The sequence below is a fragment of the Trichoplusia ni genome, chromosome 14, assembly GCF_003590095.1.
Source record: "Trichoplusia ni isolate ovarian cell line Hi5 chromosome 14, tn1, whole genome shotgun sequence".
In the NCBI taxonomy this organism is placed as follows: Eukaryota; Metazoa; Arthropoda; class Insecta; order Lepidoptera; family Noctuidae; genus Trichoplusia; species Trichoplusia ni.
This window is the reverse complement of record NC_039491.1, coordinates 1,903,039-1,929,951: the sequence shown is the minus strand read 5'-3', so window position 1 is coordinate 1,929,951 and position 26,913 is coordinate 1,903,039. Positions and strand designations below refer to the sequence as shown.

At 35.7% G+C, this 26,913-nt stretch overlaps 2 protein-coding genes and 1 non-coding gene across 4 annotated transcripts in view; all 3 read left to right on the top strand.

Moving 5' to 3' along the window:
• Positions 1 to 53: 53 nt before the first annotated feature.
• Positions 54 to 12,080, top strand: LOC113500405 (zinc finger MIZ domain-containing protein 1). 2 transcript variants are annotated; one of them, XM_026881153.1, is made up of 11 exons: positions 54 to 388; positions 1,062 to 1,210; positions 5,666 to 5,795; positions 6,015 to 6,774; positions 6,858 to 6,990; positions 7,081 to 7,291; positions 7,397 to 7,737; positions 7,822 to 7,969; positions 8,091 to 8,432; positions 8,544 to 8,744; positions 8,850 to 9,011. In XM_026881153.1, exons 3-11 carry the CDS (start codon positions 5,697 to 5,699, stop codon positions 9,009 to 9,011), a joined length of 2,397 nt encoding a protein of 798 aa, XP_026736954.1. In that variant the 5' UTR covers positions 54 to 388; positions 1,062 to 1,210; positions 5,666 to 5,696. The 2 variants fall into 2 exon arrangements, with proteins under 2 accessions (XP_026736954.1, XP_026736955.1); XM_026881154.1 differs by lacking the exons at positions 54 to 388; positions 1,062 to 1,210 and having other exon boundaries at positions 5,697 to 5,795; positions 8,850 to 12,080.
• A 2,002-nt stretch (positions 12,081 to 14,082) lies between these two features.
• Positions 14,083 to 26,913, top strand: part of LOC113500641 — an 85,965-nt gene continuing 73,134 nt past the window's right edge. The window contains exon 1 of the mRNA XM_026881500.1: positions 14,083 to 14,469. The gene's annotated coding sequence lies outside the window, so the exon portion shown is untranslated. The remainder of the gene's footprint in view (positions 14,470 to 26,913) is intronic.
• Trnae-cuc lies at positions 26,393 to 26,464 on the top strand. Its single transcript has one exon. It is a non-coding gene; the product is annotated as a tRNA-Glu (tRNA).

Sequence of the window (26,913 nt, the reverse complement as noted above, 5' to 3'; positions counted from 1 at the left end):
ACCTCTCACTCACCGTCGCCGGCTCGCCATCGCCATCATCCAGTGTTACCTTTGACGGTCGAATGCGCGGTCGTTCGCCGTCGTAGCCAGTTACGTCGGTGTCGACACTCGTGCAACACGTCTATGATGTTTCGGTGACTTCAAAGTCGAACTCGTGAGTGAACGATAACTTATTGGCTATCGAATATTGGAACACAGTGACAAGTTTTGATCTCATTACTCCCTGGATCTGGATTTTAATGAGTTGTGTTTAGTGACAATTTGGATTTTTGGACAAACTGTGAAGTGGATCGCCAAAAAAGGATTTCTTCTAAGTGACAACACTGGATTATGAATAATTATTTCTAAAGTGAATTCAAGATTTGTGTTACGTGAAAGTGGCATTCAAGTAATTACAAGTGTTTTTCTAAAGTTTTACGCTGATTTTACTACTTTCTACGAGTTTTGAAAAAATAATATTTTTTCGAGATGTCGATAATTATTTAAAAAATATTGTTCAAGTAGAAAAAAATGGTAAAACTCGTGGAAAATATAAAATCAGAACACACCACCTGTCGAAAAACGTACGCGCTGGATTTTGCCTCAGCTGATTCGAAGACAAAATGTATTCGCGAAGCGTTCATCGTTGGCAGAGTGAATAATGTGATGAAAAATTAAGAAAATGCAAAAAAAAATGTGCTCGTAACAAAGGTGAATTTTGTGGTGTTCAGCAAATCGTGTCAATTAAATTGAACACAGAATAAAAATAAATACCGCCTCATTAGAATTGAAAGACAAGAAGCAATTCACAAATAGATGACGACGATGAAAATTCACAAAGGTAAACGATGAACGTTTTGTCGATTGTTGACGTTCGACGAACGGCTGGAGCGAAATTTACGCGCGATACGCGATAACAGAAAATACGACTGTACGCTCGCGACTGACACGAGTACAATATTGGAGAAAAAAATCTCAAACGATGGATTTCTTGTGGCGTTAATGAAGTACGGAGAAAATGTCAGTTTCGAGCTGACGTCGATGTTTTTGGACCGCAACAAACCAGGTGCATCGTGTTTCAGGGGGTGCCTAGGAACGGCAGGACGGCGCACTCCAATAGTACGGCCGGGTACGCGGGCTCAATCATCACCTACGGGGGAGCACCAGCTCCCGATAGTGGAAAACACAACCCGTTGCAAGGGACCATTGGATACAGAGTCAACGCCCCTAGGTGAGTCTCAAAATATATTACTTTAAAACTCTCACAAAAAATACCAACTGAATTTCGCGCTAGTCAGGTAGGAGTACAGCGTCATAATAAAGGCATTTAATCGTAAGCAGGCGAAACAATGTTTGTTACTCTCATAATTGGATTTCTAGTATGGAATGTGCAGCACTAATGCCATAGCCACTTATTACTTTTTCGTTGCTAAATTAAACAGTGCCAATATTTTCATTCAGCGTCTCATTTTCAAGCGATAAATAATGAGTAGGCTTTTTTTCGTTATCAGTTACCAAAACTTTACGTACTTGACTTGTATTAGGTACCTACTTGGCTGCCTTTACTGTTTTTATCTTATCCGGAACAAGTTTGTTTACATTTCAACAAAACGCTGAAACGTGACTCGGCTTACCTGTGCCACCTTATCGTAGTTAACAAGCAATAAAATCAAAAATACACCATCTACGTAAATATCTTAAACTACCTTACGATTCATGTGTGAAAATTACTGTACAATTAAAAATATATATTTTTATTCGTATTTTACAAATTAGATAATGTATCCATATTGTATCTTAAACAAACGAACAAAATTAACAATTACAAGAAATGTATTCTCCTATAATCATAACTTTAAAAAGTACACACAAGTGTGACATTGTCGACCGCGCATCGCCGCAATTATAAATGAAATGTGCTCCTCCATTCACACGCACAAACGCTTTAGGGCACCCTGCACTCACACAGCCGCACCTCATTGCACTCACACAGGCGCAGAGCCACGCACACGTTTATGAAACTCACTCACACAAGCACATAATGGGAATGCACGCGGTGACTGCACTTTAGCGCTTACAATAAACACAAATAAACAAAACATTTAAACTAGCAACACAACCGAGAGCATCGAACAGTTAAGATTCATTTTAATAGTATCCATGTTTTACGTTAGGAACGTAACTTTCTCTCGTGATTATTTCAACTATCACTTCTTTGAATTTATTTTAATGAAATACTGTTCCAATAACATTTCTTAATGACTTATTATAACGAGTTATATTACAATGAAATAAAAAAATTCTGGGCAGGTGCTAAGTCGAAGCGCTCAACGGCTTTGTTTAGTAGTCACCTTTACAAACGACATATTGTTGATGGCAGCCTGCCTCTATACAAAACCAATAAGTAAATAATAATAAAATGGGGACCGGTAACGAGATTGTGTGAATATAACACAGGAAGTCTACTTAACTTCAAGGGTAGCAGTAGAAAATATATTTTAATTTATAACTTTGAATATCAAACAATAAAGTGTTAATTTTAATAGTAAACTAGAAGTACACAGACATCGTTGATTGCCATATTTAAGAAATAAGAGATTTGTGACCGTTTGTAAGTTATCGTGGGAAAAAACGTCAGTTCGAAGCGAGTGGGACGACAGGGGGCGGATGCACTGACACAACATACATTACACCACGTGCGACATGCCCGAATGTAGGATACCTCAAATGTTTTTATAATAACGTAACGTGCATTTTCTAAGTTTATTCCGCTTTAGTAATATCGATTGACTTGTCACGTGTTAATGCGTGTTGTTAATCAATGATTTCTTTCGGTTCAATATCATCGCATCCAAACAAATTATTATCGGGAGCGTCGCCGTAATAAAGCCCCATATTGACGTGACCGGCCCCACTTACCCCAGGCGACGTAACCGACCCTTCCCCGCTCATTGTACCGTATTTACCCCGGAACGCTCGGCTCCATTTGTAAACCCCCGGAATCCGCTCCTTGAAGCATGATTCATTCTCCGGACCCCGCGTCAATTGATGAGAACGAGATGGATATAGCGAACGTAATTAAACTTATTGCTTTGCCTTATCACGGACAGTGGAACAAAAATCATAAACTAACTGTATCGATACACTATTTTTTTATATTAAATTGAAATGTGACTATTTATATTCAATTGATATAATCATTACATAATAGAGTCAAACGGGCCTATTGGTCTAGTGGTTAGCGACCCTGACTGCTATACCGGAGGTAGTGGGTTCGATTCCCGCCCAGGACAACTGTTGTGTGATGAGCATGATCATTTGTTCGGGTGTCTGGGTGTAATTTATCTATAATATGTATGTATTTATAAATATATAAGTAAGTTTATCAGTTGTCTGGTTACCATAACACAAGCTCTGCTTAGCTTGGGATCAGATAACCGTGTGTGAGTTGTCCCAGGATATTATTATATTATTAATTACATCAAAGTTTATTTCGATCATAGAAAAGTAGTATTACAAAAACAAAAAGTGTGAGGCCTCACACAAAAATCGATCGAATAATTTTAACGTTAGCGCTTTTATATGATGTCAGTGTGCGCACAAGCCACAATGTGAAGTGGTATTTAAATGGGGGTGACCAACTGTCGTCGAAATACAGGGGTGAAACACGCCGCGACTTCACGCTACCGCGATAGTAATCTATACGAGACTCACAATTAATGCCTTATTTAACACTTCACTTCAAATAAAATTAAACATCCAGTTATACACGCTTAACTAATTATTTATGGAATTTCAAACAAGTACCGTACATTTTAACAATAGAAACGTCAACAGTCTTTTATAATAAGCTATAAATAAGAAAGTGGACGTACAATTCTCAAACAGTCGAATTCAATACACGATTATCTCGACTGCCAATTAACCAGGAATCCGACACGTCTGCGCACTAATCTAAAATTAACTGCAGCCTATGTATCAAAATACCTACGCGTTACTCGCACATCTCTCAATACTATGCCAAACACCTTCCAGCTTCTCGAAATAGCGGCTTACCTACTCATTCATATTGATTTATTTAGAAGTTTCGTATGTCGAAGAACGGGTGTAACGCGCCCACGAATAGATCGTGTCATATTATTCCGTGCACAAAGCTAACCCTCAAGTCTGTACAGTACCATTCTGTAAGTAGACGGTACGTCTATGCAGGCGCATTTGCCAAAAGATAAGTCTTTGTTAAGGCGTTCTAAGAATTATCCCAAAAGAATACAGAGCCGACCGCTCGCTTTCAATATCCCAAATATTTTGAGCAGACCGTAAGTGATTATTCGGATGTGGTACCACTTTAACAAAAAGTGCACCAGGATACAGAACACATATTTTTTGTCGCTTACACATTTCGATCGGCAAAAGAAAAAAGGTCCAGACAAAACTATAAAAAGAAGTGTAGGTCGGCCCAAGTTTACCTAAGGAAGGACCCTTGTAAATCATCTACAGCGACGATGAATAGAAACGATGTCGAGATGAGCGTTGTTGACTCGTGTGTTTATTGGTTGTCGACTCCACTAAGTATCTGTTAAGCTATTTACGAGAATACTTAAAGTATCTACAATCCGCCGCCGCGCTTTAATTTATTAACACCTGACATTAACTGATGACACGATAGAAGCGATATATTAATTAAAACTCACAAACTAAAAATCTTGATTGAATAAAAAACGCTGTTATTCATTTCCTAATTATGTAAAAGCATCCATCGTCGTATACGTGAACGCGAAATCGTAAAGTAGTAAAGCGTAGTAACGCGAAGAAGCAAAGTTGTCATTCGCGACTAAATGAAGTAGTTTAACGCACGTAATCAGTTAGTGTACATAAACACACACATGTAAACGTGTATTCATTAAAATAATTTCATACACGAACACAAAGGGCCAATATTGTTGCACCACTACAGATGCTCGCAACAATGGGTAGCCCGTGCGAGTGTTTGTCGTGCATTTGTCGAATGGGAATTATTAGAAAGGGCTCCGGGAAGGCTCGGGAATTCGCCCCAAAAGCAGTTCACATGAATCGTTCTCCCACTCCGGCGCCGTACAAAAAATCAAACACATCCCGAGAGAAACACAGGGGTTACAACGCGTCACTATACGTCCATATTGATTTTTTCTCTCATTGTTAGTAAAATAATAAAATCACAGCGCATATTAAAAAAAGATCTTGCGTCGATAGAATTTGGGTTGAATATTGAGTCGGAGTTTATTAATAATCGAAGCGTTAACGTGTGGAATGTTCGATTCTGCAAGGCCGCTTGCAATAGAAACTGCTTGTATCGTGAGTGAAATAATATTAACTGGACCGATTTCACATTTAATACGTACATGTTTATCTAGTCGACCTACTGTATAAGAAGTTATTAGTATCGAAAAAGATGCGCAAATCTCCTTGATAACATAAATTGAAAGTAATAATGCTGACTGCATTGTTTTATTACACTCAATTTATGTGCTTTTTAAATAATGAGTAAATGTTGAAAAACGAACTGATAGAAAAAGGGAGATGAATCTCAAATAGCTTATTCCTTCATGGTGACAAAACATCTGTTAGTATGGTTAATTTCGCAAATTTTATGAGGAGATAAGATAATGTGTGTTGATGTTTGACTTACATTGTTGGTATTTGTTTGAAGCGGCTATGGGTGCGCCGGCGGTGCGGGCGCGATGAGCGGCGGCGGCGAGAACGCGCAGTTCGGCGCCACCGCCGCAATGGTCGCCGCGGCCACCACGGCCGCGATGCAGGACTCGCAGCCTTTCTCGCAGGTAATAAAACCACCACTAATCCTTTTCAATGCAGAAAAAAAGAACATCAACTAACGTCAACAATAAGATACCTCATTACTTTTGTAATGAATTCAAATAACTTTATTACATTAAGATAACCATTACATTTCTGGTTTACAAGACTTTTTATAATTCAAACGTGAAATCAGTCACGTATGCAATCGGTCGCTTTATGATAGTTTCTTTTCCTCTTTACAGATGCAAAACAACATGACTATGGGCAATCCCCAATATGGCGCGATGAACGGCTACGGTCAACAGCGCAGCCATAACCCGGGTATGACCGGGATGGGGATGGGAGGCAACGGTGGGATGAATGGTATGACCGGCATGAGCCAGATGGGTAACGCTGGCATGAATAGCATGAACCCTATGGCGCAAATGGCAAACATGGGCATGCACGCCAATATGATGCCCTCACAGATGGGGCCTGGACAAATGGGCAGCTCGGCGAAAATGGGACCGAGTTACCAAAGGCGACATACGCCCTACCCTTCGGGTACTATGCTTATGGGTCAGCGAAAAACGCAGTACATAAATGCGCAACCCGGATTTGGGCCAAATCAGTACCCAGCAGGCTACGGTGGCAGACCGGGCTTTCAGGGGCAATACCCACCCCAGCAGCCGCTAGGACCTAGCGGGAACTTCGGGGCAGCTATGAGAGGAACAATGAGGCAGTCGACGCCGCCATACTCGAATCAAGGGCAATACTTTAACGGCGGTGTTCCGAACCAGTTCCCACAACACCAGAGCAGTAACGCGCAGTACGGTGGACAATACGGCGGGCAATTCGCACAAGAAGTGGCCATGCGAACGAACATGAGCTATCAGCACAGTCCTGTTCCTGGCAACCCTACTCCACCTCTTACGCCTGCTAGCAGTATGCCTCCGTACATCAGTCCCAATGCCGATGTAAAACCGCACTTCAATGAGCTAAAACCACAAATGGGCATGCAAAGTAAGAAAATTAACAATAAGTCTTAATGTTGATAGCCACCCTTAAAATAAGAACAAGTATCCTAATTACCACTTATTTTTCAGATGACGAGCTCCGGTTAACATTCCCCGTAAGAGATGGTATTATACTACCACCATTTAGATTAGAACATAATTTAGCAGTTAGCAATCATGTATTTCAATTAAAACCCACGGTCCATTCAACGTTAATATGGAGGTAAATATTTAAAACTTGTATAATACAAAAAATATTTGAAACCTGAGTGAATGTTCGAACAGGAATGTAATGAACTTATTATCTTTACAGATCGGACCTTGAGTTGCAATTAAAATGCTTCCACCACGAGGATAGGCAGATGAACACCAACTGGCCGGCGAGTGTTCAAGTGTCGGTCAACGCCACTCCATTAGTTATAGATAGAGGAGAGAACAAAACATCACACAAACCATTGTACCTGAAAGAAGTGTGCCAGCCCGGCAGAAACACGATACAAATTACTGTATCCGCCTGCTGTTGTGTAAGTATAATTCTATATTCTTATGTTTCACATGACTTTAATAATTACGATATGATACTAGGTTTAGGGAAACAAGACAGCACTAACAATATTTATTTTTTGCAGTCACATCTGTTCGTATTACAATTAGTCCACCGGCCGAGCGTACGAAGTGTGCTGCAAGGTTTATTAAGGAAGCGCCTGTTAACTGCGGATCATTGCATCGCCAAGATAAAGATGAACTTCAACCAGACGCCGACGAATGGCAGCAATGGGTCCAACACAGCTAACGACCGGGACGGCATAGAACAAACAGCGTTAAAAGTATCGCTGAAGTGTCCAATAACATTTAAAAAGATCACGCTACCGGCACGTGGGCATGAATGCAAACACATACAATGCTTTGATCTCGAGTCTTATTTACAACTGAACTGTGAACGAGGGTCATGGAGGTGTCCGGTTTGCAAGTAAGTAGCACATTACTCATTAAAACTTTACCACCTACGTAAACGTTCGATTTTCAGTGTACTAACGAAATATTTGTTTCGCAGCAAACCGGCGCAGTTAGAAGGACTAGAAGTCGACCAATACATGTGGGGTATTCTCAACACGTTGAACAGTTCTGACGTCGATGAAGTCACAATCGACAGCGGCGCGAACTGGAAGGCGACTAAGATCACCAATAATACTGGCATTAAGGTAAGTATTTATCCTAGCCGAGTACAGAATTACTACGGGTTACTATGTGGTTCTGTACGAGGATTAAATCATATTAAACAAAACAGTATAAGATGCTTACAGTGCTTTTTTGTCATTGCAGCAAGAAGAAGACAGTAGTGATGGAAGCTTAGGAAAACGAAGCAAGGCAGTATCGCCGGGCTCTATGAACATGCCTACAATGAACAACTGGGACATGAATCAAGCCCTCTCTCCTTATCTCCCGCCTGATATGAACACAATCGCCAGTGGCTCTATGATCTCCTCATACAACCAGAACGGACAAAACAGAAACTCAAGTTCGAACAATCAGAATTACGACTTCGGGATGACCAACGGACCCGGTAGCAACGAGTTCGCTGGGAACGGACCTCTGTCGCATCTCAACGACAGCGTCAACTCTTTGGATCCACTCAACGCGATGGAGAAGAGTCTAAACGATCAGGTATGTAAAAAGGTCGAGAGATTTGGTACTAAAACATGTCTAGCTATAATATACTTACTTTCTAAGCCTTCAATTTTTCGGGCTTGTATTAACCGTGTGTGTGTTGTTTAGATGCCACACACACCCCATACGCCGCACACGCCGGGCTCGGCCCACACGCCGGGCGGCGGCGGCGCGCACACGCCGGGCTCATCGCACACGCCGGGACCGCCGTCAGTCGACCACCACTCGCTCACCGACGTCGACATCCCAGCTGACCTAAACTTTGACCCCGCAGCGGTTATAGATGGGGAAGGCACTGATAATCTCAACGTGAGTATTAAAAGCAATTCATAGACTAAAAGCAATAAAGCATTAATATAATCTAGCTTAAATACCATACGTACAGTTGGCATCACGTAGTTTTCAATTTTCCAGTTATTGCCGGAGACGAGTGTGGATCCAATGGAGTTACTGTCGTACTTAGACGCGCCAGCGCTTGGAGAGCTGCTAGCAACGCCACCGTCGTCATCGTCATCGGCGGGAAGTCACCCGCCCAGAGCACCCTCCTCCGATGACCTTTTGGCATTGTTCGAGTGAACGGCGACAGATTACCAGGACGAGTGAAACCTGTCGAGACGTACGTAGACGGGTTTACATATAGAATTGTCAATTACAACAAAATTACAAACTACTGGAATTAGAAAAATTTACATCGAAACGTTACTTTTCGATTATCTTCCACCATAGTTTAATTTGTCATTCGTCTTACGAAATTAAAATCTCTCCGATAATATCTTACTCCGTCTACGTAACTTGCTTGTTACACAAGTTCCGGAATTTGTTCGTCTGAGTCAAACTAGGCGCTTGTTCAACTCGCATTCAAGCCAGGAGCCCGATATTGTGATATTAGATTTTAGTTCCTTCTCCACTCGTCGCTGTGTTCAATATCACAGAGCTTTCGAACAGTAGATACTACCAGAATCTCTGTCACCTTGTAAAGGTGTTATCGTCTCGTAGAAGTTCGAACAGACCTGCCGTGCCGAACACAGCGGTGAGCCGAGACATCGATTGTTGAAACAATGGTGTTGGAGAACATTTATTAGGTATATAAGTAAAGTATTGGAGGCGAACGGCCATAGACACTGCGGTGTTGTGCATGTATAGTTCCTCGCACCGCCGCACATACGGTGGCGCTACTGAGCTCCTTTAAATATTCTAAACTCTAGCATAAACTGTAACACAAATTTTCATCAATAATTCAACTTCTTATTCGAATAACTGTAATCGATTAGAGTTTTTTGATTTGTGTCCATAATTTGTGAATAGTTGACCGGGTGTAAATAATAAAGAGGAGTTATTTTATTTGTGCTAGTTGTTTTGTGTACTGTGGGCGGGGCTGGGCGGCTCCTTGTACGTATAGGCTAAGCGCGAGCGCGTCCGGCCCGTCCGGGGGCATTGTGAATCTTATAGTTCCTATTGGATGCGAGCGAACTATAATGTTCAATTGCCATTTACTGTAAACATATTCCTTCAAGTTTTCGCATATTCTGCATTTTTAAATGGTAAGATATGATAGGATTCGTGAGTATAACGCTACTCGCTTTTGGGTGATATATTCTAAATGAGTTGTTTTAAATCAACAAATAAATGGTAACAAATTAGTTACAAAGTATATTGTAAATGTGAGTGCAAAAATGAACTCTGTTAAATTATTTTGCGTTATGTGAATCGAAGAATGATAGAAATATATTTTAATTTCTATATAGTAATGAACTGTATTATTTGTAAATATGAATTTAGATAAGAATATTATATTACCTAGTTATATATAGGAGAAGAACATGGCAGATACTTATATGACGGCCAGTTTAGTATAGTATTACTAAATTAAAGAAAAATCTACACATGGTTTTACATGTAAATACAAAATTACCATACCTATTATACAAGTCCGTGCGTTTGGAGCCCAGTACAGTAAGCTACCAACACTTAAGCTAAATGTTGAGTCTCTTCCTTGTTACTATACTTTCAATTCCCTCTCTTATCAGTATTTGCACTATCATTAATGTTTTCAGTTCTTCTATAAGCATTAATGACCTTTATTAGTAATATTGAACTAGTCCCTTGATATTGCAATTATTTTGTACAGATGTTCCTTAACTTGAGTTTGAATAAGTAAGAATATTTATAATTTGATTCCTTGACCATGTAATATTATGTCACACTAGCACAAGAGTATCTTGCTTGCAATTTTATATTTATTATAGATTTCATATTATCATCTAAGTTAATGTTGATAGTACTGTATTTGTGCTCTCAAACGTTTCTCTATTTACAAGTGCAAACCGCAAATAACATTATAGTAAAATATGTTACATCTATGCTCATCTTATTTTTGTTTCGTTATGCCCACCTCAGATACACAACAAGCAATAATAATGAAGTGCTTATAAAGTAAAGTTTATTTAACATAGATAAAAACATTATTTTAAAGTATTTATACATATATAAATATAGGAATAAAAATTGCGATGAGCATCGAATTGACAAAATCTAATTTCACGTATTTTCAAATGTTTGGTTCCATTTAAATATTTTAAGTACTTAATGCGCAATTAAAAGAAACTATTGTCAAGATTGTTTTATACATACATATATTTAGAGTAATTGTCAGCGCAAATTGTCAAAAATCGTTTCTAAATGGAATTAAGTTCCCGAAAAATTTATCATTATCTCATGACACCATTATTCATTTAGGTATTGTAAAATTTTCAAACATTAACTTACTGTTAATCAAGTCTTAAATAAACAGTTTATGAGATACCCTTAGAGATGTATATGAAACTGTTGGTTCTTCCACAATCCTATGTAAATTGATGATTTGCGCATCTTTACTTCATGCTATGAATATGGACGCCTCTTTAGAGTTAGTCAAACTATTACGAAAAACAATAAAATTAGTATTATACAAAGCCGTGGTCAATTATTCAAACAAAAAGTTCGTTTTCGAATAATAGTCAAGTTTTTAATGTTATTTGTTTGTGGCTGAGTGGAAACATCGCCCGGCACAAACCATTTGTGTGTCTAGTTGATCACAGCTTTAGCATAAATTACATAATTTTAAGGGACCTTCAATTCCAGTTAGCTAGATCTATTTATTGTAGTGAATATTGCTGTTGGATGGATCATCATATTGATTTTTGTATGACCAAATAGTAATTTTTTACACATACCTATTTTAGGTAATTTAAAGTAACTAATTTCTTTATATAAAAATTTGAAAATATCACAAAAAATTTATAGCATATCACGTTATAAAAAAAAAACAAAAATCGAATTGAATGATTCATCTAAGCAAGTAAATGATTACAATATTATATATTTTGTTGAATATTATAATGAACTGCTGTGAAGTAGATTTTGTGCTCGTACAAATATAAGCAGCATTTGGAAATAAGTGAAAAAGAATTCTAAATAAGGTAACATGCGACCCATGACTCTGAAGTTAATGCAAAGCCAAACTGTACTGTAGCATATTTAATATTTTGAACTCTATGTGAACATTTTAGCAATCAGGTTGGTACCCACTGAATTCATTTCAAAATGTGTAAAATGAAAAAACATAACATTTTTATGTTATTGAAAATAAAATAAATCTAAAAATTATTACATGACTTTTATTCAAACCCTAAAAATATATATTTGATATTTAGATTTGGACTCTACAGATATTGTAAATACAGGATACTTTGTAGAGAGAAAGCCTACTTATCATTTTTAACCAATAACATCGTAATGAGCAAAAGACAACTTAAGGGAGTATCACTTCTTGTTCATTAATCTCATTTATTCTACATTAACTGCATACCTGTAACTTAGGTGAAACATGTCCTGGTCTATAAAAGAGTGCCATAACAACTTATATTTTATTATTGTATTACTTTTACAATATTTATCACAAATAAATTGTTGATTGATTGATAATGTTACACGGAAATTTATTTTTGCATGGTCATTTGGTCATATGGGTGTGATCTGATTTAAATTCTGAAAAGTTTTTTTTTCACTCTTGCACTGGATAATAGAATGATTGAAAAATAACAATAACAATGATTGAAAAAGTTTTATGTTTGAATCACTTACTTTTTGATGGGGCTACCCTTAGAACTAGCATTTGGCAATATGCCTGTTAAAATAAAATAGCAAATGGAAATAGCACCATTCTGCTAACATGGCTTTCTAAGGTTATCTAGATAGTAGTTTTAGGTTTTCTAGATAACAGATATCTGAGTACGTTTAATTTATACTATTATACATAATATATTATAGGAAATATAGCTATAGTCTATTTCATTTCTCCAAATCAGTATATTACCCTGTTAACAGTTATTCAGCTCAAAAATAGAATAAGGCGCAAACCATTGTTTCTCTCGCACATTCGTATACCTAATTTCACATTTTGGAGAGAAATATATACTGTTCTGCATTATATATTTAGTTGAGTAATCAATTCAAACAACGACCGGACATCAGAAATGAAACCGGACAAACCCGTTTGCTGTTTAAAATGGAAGGTACATAATTATTAAACTTACTGGAATGTTTTGCCATTAGTTCTGTGCTCGCAAGAAGTCAAACCTGTATGTAGGCTATTTATAACCGAAAATAAAACTAAACCCGAAGGATACCTCACAACAGTGCTTTAAAAAAGCTCTTTTGTGTACAAACAAAAAAATCGTATCGTGCGCGCGTACATGTCCACTTGTCTAAGTTATCAGTGTTGCCAATGCTTTATTATTCCTTTCTCTGAATATAGAAAAATATATATATCGGGGAATCGATCCTTTTTCCAAGTATAGCCATAGATTGCGTTTCTTAATAATTACCTTATAAAAAGTAACATAACAGTAAACCTATATAAGTGACTCGCCGTGCCGTATTTTAACTCTTTTTAATAAATAAGGTAAAATGTTTTAAATGATTTTTTTATAATACATAATATTTTTTAGCCGAATTATAATGTGAACGTAGCAGGAATTAAATTGATACTGTTTGCATTACAGGTCTTTAAAATTAAAATATTTCAAAGGTAAACCATGGATGAGATACAAAGATAATGTGGTAAACACAACTTGTTCTCTTGGAAGCATTGCTGAGTATATAAGTGTCAGTTCGATTTTTTTTTTTCTAATTAAGTTCCCTGATAAAAACAAAGGGATTTTGAAGTAAAAGATATGCAATATAAGGAAATAATATAGTTTATATTTTTTTTTGACCTTCTAATCATGTATCTCATCCATAACAAGCACCTTAACAAAGTAGTCTTGACATTAGTGCATTTATGTATTGGTAAAGCAAAAAAAAAGAGCATTTTATTTTCAAACTGCTCCTTTCTGACTCCGTAATTTTATTGACGCGACGTTATAAAACCAACTTTACCCAAGTTATGGAGACTCCAAAATTGTTAAAGAATATGTTACCGCTTAGGCTGTACAAAATTGATGATGAACGTAGATGTTTATTTTTAGTCAAAATAATTATATTGAAAAAATCTAATAAAATTGTCAAATCAAAAAATGCAAGATTCTCGTGTCCCTAAAAACCGGTAACTTTATTTTATTGGCAACACAATCCACTCGCGCGCAGCAAAGCCTTCTCGCACGCACACATTGAATGGAACTCATGTAAACACGTGCCCTGAGATAGTCGGAGTCGATTAGTCGACGGGCTGCGGCAGGTATCGCGCCCCGTCCTACCGGTTCAACGATAAAACGATCGAACGAACGCCACCGTCAAACGAACTATATTGTATTCTAAGCACAACGAGCAACAAGACAGTTTTTAAACATTTACAGTGCGGTAGAGTGTGCGCGGTTTTGAAACACCCGAGGTATGCGTTCGTAAACTTCAAGTGCATAGCGGTATCGCGAAACCAGATTTTAAGTCCTCGATGTATTGAAAGTAGCTTTTCTGTTGTTTTATTTAGACGATCTATTCCTGTATTTTGTATTGAATATCAAGATTGCAGCGACCGACGACCTGACTGAAAGTTGGGGTAAGTTTTATTTATATTTTCTATACCTATCAAACTTATTTGTATTATTTTGCCGTCATTTAGGATCTCAGACGCAAGTATTTTTCTAATCAAGTATCTTTGTATTATTGGTGATTCAGGTTGACAAATACCTATCTATTCTAGGTATTTGCTTACTCACGTACATACCTACCTTGTTGTCTTTTCAGACCAACCATGAGAAATGAAGACACATATTCCGTAAATACAAAGAGTAGTAAAGTGTCTCTACCTTGCCATTTCGAGATTCAATTGACGTTCCTTCGTGGTGCATATTTCTGGAATGTTTTGGTACTAAGTGCCATTGAATAGCCTCTAAATTTGTAGAAACCATACATACTTCACATGGGCATGTTTCTCAGAATCTTATCGTGTCGGATTTTTACTTTTTAATCCTTTTTGGGCAGCGTTAAGGTTGGGTTGGCTGTCAACAGGTAGATAGATTATTTTAGCAAACAAAATTCTATGAACAAAGATTAGGTAGGCCTTCCTAAGTAGAATTCTTGAGTTGATTTTTAGTTTCTAATTTACCTAGTACCTTAATTTTAATTCTATTTAATTCACATCACTTGGGTACACAGGTGAGGTTAAGTAGGTACTTGAAATGGCATGAAGATGTGATTAAAACCTATATAATAATCATATCCGTCTATCTGTAGGTTAACATTTACGATCATAAACAGCTAGCATTAAGCTCTCGATAACGGTAAAATGATCAAATCGCGGCGCTCTATGCTCATCCTCTATCCAACATCAATATTAATTAATAATAATAAGGATTATTCTATTGGATACCATTCTCCTTGTAATATTACAATTCGGTTTATGTCAAAATGCTTTTGGAGTTAAAACATGTATGTATGAGATACCTACTCAAAAAGAAAAGTTAATTCTTCAAGGTACATTTTTTTGCGAATAGCCAAAAGGCTAGTAATTTGTTCCTAAATTAAAATTCCCGGTTTGTACCTAATGACAACTCCTTTTTATTTTTAGTTTCATCGATTTCGTTTCAAATGGCCTGTGTAACAAAATCAGATACAAACGCTGAACTCTCTACGAATCTGTAGGTCATTGTCCCAACTGAAAGCGATCCCACGACCTAAACGCAGATCTGAACTGCATCAATTGACTCCCAATTTAACGTACAAACATACCTACAGATACAGTATTGAGTTATTTGATGTTACACTAAGTCTTAGTTGTACAATGTTTACAAACCGATAACCTTCATCTTCGAGTAAACCGAAGTGGACAAAGGCTTGTATTTAACGAACAATGGTCACATTAAACATCCACGATTATACTTGCAACGTAGTCCACCTAAGTAAGGTAGAATTTATTGCTATCATGTGTCACATACATGCTGTATGGTCTGTACACAGTGGTTCTGTAGCCCGACTCCCATAGAGTCTAGACTCTCGTACGCTTGTAGGTATCGGGGTAGCATGGTTAAAATCTGTATGGTGTTGTCTAATCTGTGTCTCTGCATAAAATATGTAGATGAAAACAATGTAGGTTAGGTCAGAGATCATCGCGTTTTGTTTCTTTTCTGATTGGGAACATAGATGTCAAATGTCACATATCTAACGCAGGTAATTCTAACTTGGGGAATAAATAATTAATAAAATAAAAGTGAATAAATTAAAGCGGTCTCATATTTTAGCGTCTAACGGTAAAAAAAAATCTAAGAAATTGAGTTAATTAGCGCTACGTAACAGCAAAAATAATTAGCGGTGTCCAATTTCTATTCTAAATCAACTCGGAGATCTGACATCACAGTTTGAACATAAAGAATAATGATCAATAAACACGCAAACTACATGCAACCATACAATCAAATAATATATAACTATATTATTATGTGAGGTTGTTGAAAGCTACCAATTGAAGTAATACTTTTATATTTGTGTGGGAGCGTGACAGCGCATTACCCTTCATAGAGCGTCATCTCCCTTCCACAAATACAATAATATTGCTTTAAGAGGTTTAATGTTATGTTCTCGCGAAGTCCAGCGATGACCACAGACATTACAATATTAGTCATTGGCTTTACTCGCCTTTTGAATCGATGCACTATAAATATTGATTACAAACTCGACACAAAGAAACGAACCGTTTAAGGAGAGTGTTGGCGTTTTATTTGTAAAGTATAATTTTCAAAATCGCTTAATAAACGCTATTTGTAGAAATGTACAAGGTCTTTCATAAGGTCCACGAATACAGCACGTTATGAAAAAAATAAGTATTTTGACATCATCTTATAATTTTAAACTGCTATTTGCCTTATCGATATTCAACAAATAATATCGGACATTTTAGCTAATTTTTAAACCAATTACAATTACCAATCTTTCGCACCTTACAAAAATACGAAATCTCATCTCAAATCGTTCATGCAATCTAGTTATTAAACGTTTAAATTGCAACATTGTATATTTTGTTAAACAGTACTTGCGAAAATTATATTGAAAACAACAGAACCATTAAAAATGGTACAAATCGTGACGATCGTGCGTTACGGTATCTAGGTGTTGCGAAACTTGCGAAAGTATCCCATCGGCATGACGCACGATGGGCTGAAATCAAGCTTCCATAGACTTAGGGACTCACGAAAATTGATGAGCAATTTATCAGAAAATAATAACGGATTTGCAATCTACCACTAAATACAAGACATTTTTCCTCTTTTCGATTTTTATTTATACCTAATATTTTTAAAGTTATAACGATTTGAATTTATTTTTGTATGAAGAAATTGTATTTTATGTGAATAACTTTTGATTCTCAAAAGTTCTCAAGAAACGGCTTTTGGTATTCGACTGTGCTATTTTTTAGGCAAATTTTCCAATATATCACTTGCTTCGATTTTCTTCGATTTTGGAGTAAATTGATTTTCATTCTCTTTTCCGCACTACCCTTGAGGTAGAGAACTAAGCGCGTTTTTTTTTATCAGTGGTGTCCCCAGGTGTCCCCAGGAGGTAACAGTCTTGTTTTGCATTTTGCACCTTGTAGTAGGAAGGGAACATGTCGACATTTTTCTCTTTGATACTTATTCTTAAAGTATTATATTGCCACTTTGTTAATTTAAGGGACAAAACAAGTCCCAAAGCTTCATCTGGAGTAAATTTAGGTTTTTCATTTTTTTCTAAAAGTCTATCTTTTACTTTATGTACATCCTGTGGATTTTTAAGTAGGTGTTCGAGGATTTCAGCTATTCCTTGATTACCATCCTCTCGTAATTTTATAATACATGCATGAGATATTTCCTTTGTAGTCATAGTTGTATGAATATGTTCCGTACGTCTCTTTTTTTGCTTACGTCCTAATTCACAAAATGGTTTTCTTGGACTTACATTCGTTGACGTGGCAGTAGACACTTTTGCTGGAGATTCATGTACACGTGATGTACTAGGAACAGAGTCTTGGTATCTTTCAAATGCACTTGCAATGAAATCAGGCCAAATTATTTCCGACGATAACCATTCGTTATTATTTTTACGAAACAATACCTCTTTGCTATGAGCACTTTGCCATCTCCTTTGCAGATTATAGCAATATTTTGCACAAAACGCTTTTAAAGCTTTATCGTTTTCATCACTTAACACATTGGGAACTAATCTAGATTTAATAGCACTATATAAAACATTATTATTTTTAAAACTTCCACTTTCCTTTAATAGCACAACAATATCAATATTTGACACCAAATCGAACATTTTTACGTAATAAATAGTAATAGTATTTCAAAAATATGAGGTAGGATAGTGCGTTTATTACGATGTGTAACAACGTACTGAGGGTAATTGTTTTTCAAATGTAACCGTGTCATTGTTTATCGCTGCGCTCATTGGATGACGCGCTAAGAGGGTACCTACACCGCGCTATTGTTTAAAACAAATGACGTCATAAGGGTGGTGTAGAATGCTTACCAATAATTTATTTTTTTGCTATAAGTACATATTTCTGTTATACAACAATAAGACGTGTCAGATTAAACCAAAAACCGATAAATATTTCATACAAAGTTTAGGAGTCCATAACTCGAAAAGTACTAGGTATAAAAAAAAATTACAAAGAACAAAAAATATTTGTATTAGTACACAAAACTCAAAAATGCTCATTTGAATCCTTAAGTCCCAACTTGCTGATTTCAGCCCACCGTGTGACGCGAGGTACGCAGGTACCTACATGGTTGACCGCAGAGCGCGAATAGAGGACCTCTTTGGAGATATTACAAATGTGGAAGAGAGACGGCATTCTACACGTTGAAGTGCCCCGTCTCGCTTCTGTAACTGCATCCGTACCGTGGTTGTAAGATCTACTTCTAACAGAAACATCATCTATACATGTACTTGTATTTTAGTAGTTGTAGTTATATAAACGCACAAAGGTTACTGTGGTTTCGTAAGTGGTCTAGAGAGAGTTAATCATTGATAATAACTGGTAGAGGTATCAATAACTATTGTTGTTGCGTGATAGCGATCTTTGGTGTTCGTTGTCGTGTGATTCGGTACTCACCACTCTGCAGTCTGTGTGGGTTAAAAACCGGTATATAAATTTTCAAATCATTTTTAAGACTCTTGAGGGTAGTTCTGGAGGGTAGGGCTCTTGTAAGCTTTATCTACAAGTTATAGATGCAAGAGTCTAGTACTTAGTAAGTACCAAAAACTGTAAATATACAAGAGAATATGTACAAGAGAAAAGCATGGGAAAACATAATTCAAAATTTAAAATTGTAATGATATTTGAAACGTGTCAATAAATGCATATGCCCCGCTGTGCACCTCGATAGGCTGAAGTGATTGGATGAAATTAATTGGATTTCAGTTCAGTCTCTTGCTGAGAAAATGTTGTCCAAATATACCTGTCAGTAATGTCTCTTTCCCGACGACTTAGGTCCTACTTAATAATTCAACGACTCTCATACAATGATTCAGACAAAAGCAAATCGATGACTCATGGACCTTGGCGGAAAATACCAATACTTTCATATGATAAAAAAAATCAACCTGTCATCTGTCTTAAACTTGCAATTTCCGTCATAATAATAATTTCCTGCATTAAGATCTAGGCTTACCTTAATTACGAGTTGCAGGGTTTTATGTAAATGAAACAAGAACGATTTTGCAAGTGACATAATATTACACAACTGTGCATTGCAGCATTGGTAGCGGTCAAATGTGAGTCGGTCGTCGCGACACTTGGGGTTCCATAATAAAAACTTAATTGTTAAAGTCTTAGTTGTTAAAGCGGCAAAAAATCTGTGAACATTTTATGTGTTCACGACAGCGCAGGGTAGCGAGTAGCGTAGGGTCCGTCTTTGCCTATACATTTCTTTAAGGAATCCTGAAGATATGAGAGACAACTTACAAATAACTTCGTTTATCTTAATTTTGACTTCTTGACTGTTTAATTTTATGATAGCTATCAACTGTTACGTTGTAAGCAGAATCGATCAGTACCTTGACTTAAAGATCAGTAGATGTTTACATCTCTTAGAATTTACCTGAACTTAACAATTTAAATAAATGACAAACAATTTTTGCCTTCAAAGTTAGAGTATTTAACACAAGCCAAAATAATAGTTAACTGACATGAAATATTGTAGCACCACTTCATTTTGTTTAAAAAAATATTTATCCATATTTATTATCACATTAGATTTGGTCACGCATTTCGGTAGAGCATTTCGTGTCGATTACTATAAATACAAAAAAGATAATCGACCTTGACGATCATAATTCAGATGCACATTTAAAACGAATTCCGATAGGGTGACGAGTTGTTACGATCCTCTACGTTATGTACCTGGGCCCCAATTCTGGTATTTACAATGACCAATGGATTTCAAATGAAGATAAATATTGTTCCCTTGGATTGAAACCGAAGACAGAAACCTCGATAACAAAGAAACCAAGATGGTGATGTTTTCGTTGCATGTATTCTTCATTCCTCCAAAAGTAAAATAATTATTGAGTGACGGTATTTTAGGTACTGGGCCCGATTCTGCTATTTACAACCAATTAATGAATGGCTACTGCATTAAATTTGAAATTATTCTTATTCTCTTAAGCATTTTGCCAATACAATAATTGGAAGTTAACTGTATTGACCTTAAGTGTACCGTCCCGTACTGAATTTCCAATTATTCTGTTGAAAAATGCTTAGTAGAATACGAAAATTGTCATTTTAAGCCCGAATTTCATTCATTCATCGGCCATTGTAAATAGCAGAATTGGGACCCCGTGCTGTGTTGTGTGACTGTAACATCTCACTATTGTCAGGCACACAAAAATGATTAATGAAAATTGTAAACTCATATTAGCTACATATTTTCGAAATACCAATGCTGCGCAGAGGAAATCGCAAGCAGCAGCTAGTTACCTACGTCTAACAAAGCAATGAAAGGCTCTTGCTCTACATTTCTATCGCTACATAAGCACTCAATGCTCTTGGGATCACTGTTGCACAGTTACATAATTATTTCTATTGTAATGTAATGTATTATCGGAATCGATAAAGTTATTCAGTATTAGCTCATTCCGTGGTATGTGTTGACATTGTAAAGTGTTTAATTTCAACGTGTGTTATTGTCTTTTGTATAGGTTTTTAGTGTTGATTTTGTGTTATTCAATTAAACGCTGTATTAGGAAGTCATTTTAGTCGTATGAAAATGTAACAGCTGATAATGCGTAAAAATGAAATTTATTTTTGAGTAGGCTCCTATTTTTAACAACTGAAATTTAAAAAAAAAATGAGCTTCAGCCTTGTTTCGGATGGACAGACAGATTATCCTCAGGGATAGGGTTCTGTTTTTAAGCTAGGGTCAGGAACCCTAACAAAATTGAATAAAAATATCTATAAATACATGTATAGCAGCAAAAGTGATAGATATAGGGTAGATTAAATCATTGTTATTCAACTTAACGGTCCAACATCCATGCGATGACGAATTGAACACGTGATCTTAAAATATGGATTATATTTATTTCACGTGTATGGAATGAAAATACATTGTATGTTTGTTGTTTTTTTTTTGTAATATGACACCATGAATTATTTAATTATAACATATAAAAGGAAACGACAAAGATCGTCACTGAGAATGCATTTTTCGAAAAATTTAATTCAAACAGGGAGCCCTTATTCAGTCATTGAATATCAAATACGTAATTTGAACAAGCACATTTCGTTCTAAAAATTACATTTGTCATTAAATTGTCATTGTTTTCTGTATTAAAACATTACACAAACTTATGCAATCTTCTTGTTTATTTCGTAACAAGCTGGGAATGAACAGATAAATGAACGTATAATATTAGTCAGTAATCGTTCTATTTATAACTTAGCTTTTGATTAGAACCATCAAAACGGTCAACATATCTTTCCGCCATTACAAACCCGTGCATAATATTAAAAGGTCACTCAACTACAGCGCCTTCTAATATTTATCCTCGAACATACGATATAATATAAAATATGTGTAATCCTTCTATATCACTAACATTGAAGAGGTAAATCTATATAATAATAGATAGAATGCCATGTAAGTTACTTAATAACGAAGTTGTGAAAATGTCTAAAAATCGGAATATATAATATGGTAACAATTGCCTTCTGAAACTACCATAATTGATTCCCATTATAAATAAGTATTCTAAATAGACGTAGGTGTTGATTGAACATTTAAACCTATCATTCCTAATTGCATGTATATTCATATCAAACGAACTCAAAAACAGTTAGCAAACTTAAAGCAGCGCTCTATAAATTAAAATTAAACATGATTTTAAAATGTATTAAAACGGTATATACGAGAATTAATAAATAAAGTTAAAAGCGACTCTTTTTCCGTTAAGATAGAAGTTTTTCAAGTCAAGCAGACAGTTATAATTTTAGTTATCGATAAAAGTAAAACTGTACGTTTGAGCGCATAAGTAGCACAGACCCTTAGCTGTGGCCGCTGCGGGCCTAGTGGGTCTGCATTACGTATGCGAGTCAGCGGCGGCGCGCGCGCAGGACGTTGCACCCGCCTCGCCTCTCACGGTGCCTGCCACACATGAGCCTAGACTATGAGCATTGGACCGCGGCAGATTGTGGCACTACCATCTATAATATCATCGTACTTTTTAATTTTGATTCGTTTCACCATAAAGCCGCTTCGGCAAAACATAGTTGGATGACAATAGTGTTGTAGTAAAAGAAAAGAGCAAAGAAAGTTTTTAAAATTATACATCTTCGTTTTAATTTCACGAGTTTTAAATTGATTCTTATATCATTTCGGTATAACAGTTGTTATACGATTTAGCTGTTTGTGACATAAGTGTTCATCGCTTATTAGCCATCCGAGTTCGCAGAGATTTGATCTGATCACATGATGTTTCTGTCTAGACTAGGTGATAAATCACGATCATCGAAAAACTTCGTGTTCCTTTAAGTTCAATGTTTGAAGTGTGATTGATTTTAGACCAGTGACAAAGGCCCAACAAAATAGCAGAATGCAAAAGCAAAGCTCTGTAAAGTTACGATTCTATAGAGCTTATTATGACATGTAACGCGATCACTAATTAATTTAACAAGTTCAACAGTTTCTGATCCAGTTTTATTGTAAACAAGTTTGTTAAGCCGTAGTGTTTAATTCATGGAAGCCATTAGCAAGCTCTAAGCTGGCTCCTTAACGGGGTTGATTACTTAGGGTAAAACAAAAAACTGTCACTCCTTAAAAATAAATGTTCAAGTGCGAGTTGGACTCAACGCCAAAGGTCACCTACAAATAGGCTAAAAAACAAAATTGATCAAAAACACTCATCAAATTTATAACCGTTACTAGCTGTTGCATCTTTAATATCAAGTTTATAACATTAAGTAGGATCAAGCGTTTTTAAAATTCGATTTATATTTTATTATTTTCTTTATTTTCGCTATTTTTTGTGAAGAACAAGTGATAAAATCTAATTTATCCGCTCACTTGGATAATGACGTAAAGTGCATATATTAAATTGATTCGTGGGATTTTCGAATTTGCATCGATCTTTAAAACTTTTAATCTAATTTAACCTTTTAATAACTGAATAAATCCTTGTTGTTGCTAAGGAAAAGATGTGCTAATATTTAATGCATATTGATCTATTTATCTGTTTATTATACTTATTTTGTAGGTTACCGTTTGTTTTCGTAAGCATAAGCAATTAATTACTTATCTCAACAAATGATCTAGAATTGATTGATGACTCGTAGGGTGGAATAGCTGTAAAATAAACTATTTGAAACTATGTAGCGAGTATGCATTACGAATATAAGTTAATCAGTTAAATCCATTTATGGGACAAAACTGCATTAGTAGAAGTTGTGTTAAATCATAATAAAGCTAAATAAACGAGACTCATGTGACCGGTTTCAGCCCACACGCAAGTGTAGTTTATACAAGCGGACACTATAATCCTGCAATAATGTATTAAAGTTCAAAAAAGTAAATTTAAAAAGAGGTTTTGTCGAAACAGGATTAATAATGTAAATGCAAATACTATATGAAGTAAGCAAGCTAATCTGGAAACTGTTATTCGGATTTTAAAATAGAAATTGAGATAGGAATTCGTTATCAACAATGAAATTATGCTGAATTTTTATATTAAATAACTTTTACTTTAAATTGAATTTCAAAAAAGCTGCTTATTATGCAACTGCATCCAAATACGGCAGAGAAGTCATGCGAATTTCTACATTCTTGCAATCAAAATAAACTTTTTACGTATAATAAAATATATATTTTATTGAATTTGTATTATAAACTAGTCTTTATAAACACCTGAATAACCTGTTTACGATTGACACTTACAAGTAACAAGTTGTGCGGGATGAGAAGGAAAATAATATATATCTCTGCTATTCCCACTTGACCGGTTCTATAGTTTTGAATTCTCCGTCCTATAAACATATTTAATCTTTAATTTAAGCTTTAATTACATATATTTAAATCAAAAGACGTCGTGAAAACTAATCCAGCGAGCCCAAACTGATGTCAAAATGCGATGTTAAAGTTTCTTTTTTTTTTGACCCGCTGCACGGTTTGAATCCCCATGGACCTCCGTCACCCTGGAGTAAGCGATGGGGCGTCTGCCAAATAGAGTCGGTCCAGAAAAATGTTTTGCAATCTCTTAACTCCATAATTCACTTTTGAAACCACCGTTTTGTGTTAAAATACCAAAACTCTACATTATGTCTTGAATTAAAACGTGAAAGTTTGTCTGGATCGATGGATATCTTTTTCTTTTGCACGTAAAAACCACTAGAAAAATTTACACGAAATTTAGTACACCGAAATATTATAACCTGGATAAACACATATGATAATTTTTAAGCCGCTTTTATGTTCCCGTGGAATCAATTTGATAATTTGGCTTACAGTGCCCAAAAAAACCAGCTATACTTGACATAAATATTCTTCTCAATTGAAACAATTTGGTTATATCATTTAGTTCGATTAGTTTGTATCATAAACATTCTAACAATATTTATCATATTTATTATATCTCTTCTCAATTTAATGTCAAGTTTTTACATTAAGCTTGTTAGATTGGCCCTAAACAAGTAAAATTTGTTACTTTATAAGCTTTTTATAACACAAAAATATAACAAGCGACTTCTTAAGAGATTCCGAGAAAAACAAAAATATTTGTATAACGGTTTACATTGAACGAGTTTCGTAGAAATCATTACCTGTTTGTTTTATATCTGAGAATATTTTATTAAGCTTTGGGAGTTCTTACGCTTTATAAAATATATTCGAGAAACTGTCATTTTATGTTATCTGTATTTAAGTTTATGAAATGCCTAAATACAATTATTACTTGTAGATAATTAATAGTACATCTCCACATTTTAAAGTAATAGTTTTGTGGAACGGAGACGCCGCTCTACGCCTGACGTGCTCTATCTCCACACCAACAATTGGATTAAGAAGTGGTCGTAAGCTCTCAAATCGACATTTATTTCAAAAAAGTAAATCCACACTCCTTGCGTAAATATTATTTGAAGCTACAGAATTGTATAATTACATATTTCTACGTCACACTAATTAACATAGTCCGTTCATTCGGGTCGACCTGCACGGTACATGAGGCACTATAGCCACAATAGTCCATCACGTACAACAATATTATAATTTGACACACTTGCGACGAACACCACAGCTGAAACATAACCGTAATTGTGGTGGTTAAATAGTATTGTATTATTTTTAGTATGAATTTATTGATTCGTAATTTACACATTGTAATTTGATGGTACTCAAACTTGTCGGAATATTGAATGATGAACACTTCTATGACAAGATTAAAATAACGCAAATGGTTTACTTTGATTTTCTCAGTTCAATTTTTGACACTCGAATTTAGGGTATCTGGTCATTAACAACTTTACAATGTTATGCAAAATGCACTGTTAACTTGGACACATTTGTTAGAAATTCATTGGTAGGGAGTAATATCATAGTATAATATAACATACAAACAAAACAGTCGAGTAATACAGTAAAAAATGTAGTATGTTTATTTACCATACGATATAATTGGACATCTAGATTTTTTTAGTGATAGGTTTATATTTTTATTCCGCCTTGCAGAAGTAAAAAATCGTGTATAGCAAGAGAGAGTAGCATGGATAATAATGTTACAAAATTGATTAAAATACTAAAAAACTCGACTTAAACACACTTCACAACTTAAATGATGAAAGAAACTAAAAAGTGAAAAATTATTAAAAAATAAATGGTATTTTTGTGAAAAAAGCATGGCGCGTAATTATGATTGAACAAACACAGTATATTGAAACTGGGCCTTACAAAAGTGCATTTGTTTGTTAAAAAAAACTCGGATAGCAATGTGATGTTTTCCTTTAGTATTCACAATCCGATATGGTCTAGTGGCTAGGATACCTGGCTCTCACCCAGGAGGCTCGGGTTCGATTCCCGGTATCGGAATTTACTTTCTTCACTTTCTTTTGCCATATAAAATGATGCAAAATGAATAGTAAAGTTTATTGATATTATAAATTTTCTAATCAAAACCGGGAAGTGGGTCAAATTAAGATTAAAAGATTTTTTTTTACATAGTTACAAGTTAAGCTAATAAAAGCGTATTAAAATAAACATTAATTCTGGTTCCTAGAATCTTATATAGAGAACGAGAACTTCAGACAGTCGTCAACCAACTGGTCGTTCCGTTATTTCCTACAAATCGGTGCGCATACTAACACCTTCTTCCTAATCGATATATCCGGATAAATGTGTACCTTTAACACACACCACACGGGTTATTTTCCTTTGCACGTAATCTGTCGCTTACTTCCTTGCGCAATAAGTTCTTACACCTACCATTTTGTCCATCGATAACAGATACTTATAAAGGCTTGATACTTCATAGAATAGAA

Excerpts from the sequence above, each read along its gene's own strand:
- LOC113500405 (XM_026881154.1), top strand. The coding sequence starts at position 5,697 with ATGAGCGGCGGCGGCGAGAACGCGCAGTTCGGCGCCACCGCCGCAATG. Across the intron at positions 6,991-7,080 it reads CATTCAACGTTAATATGGAG|ATCGGACCTTGAGTTGCAAT; the intron begins GTAAATATTTAA and ends TTATCTTTACAG. Across the intron at positions 7,292-7,396 it reads CTGTATCCGCCTGCTGTTGT|TCACATCTGTTCGTATTACA; the intron begins GTAAGTATAATT and ends TATTTTTTGCAG.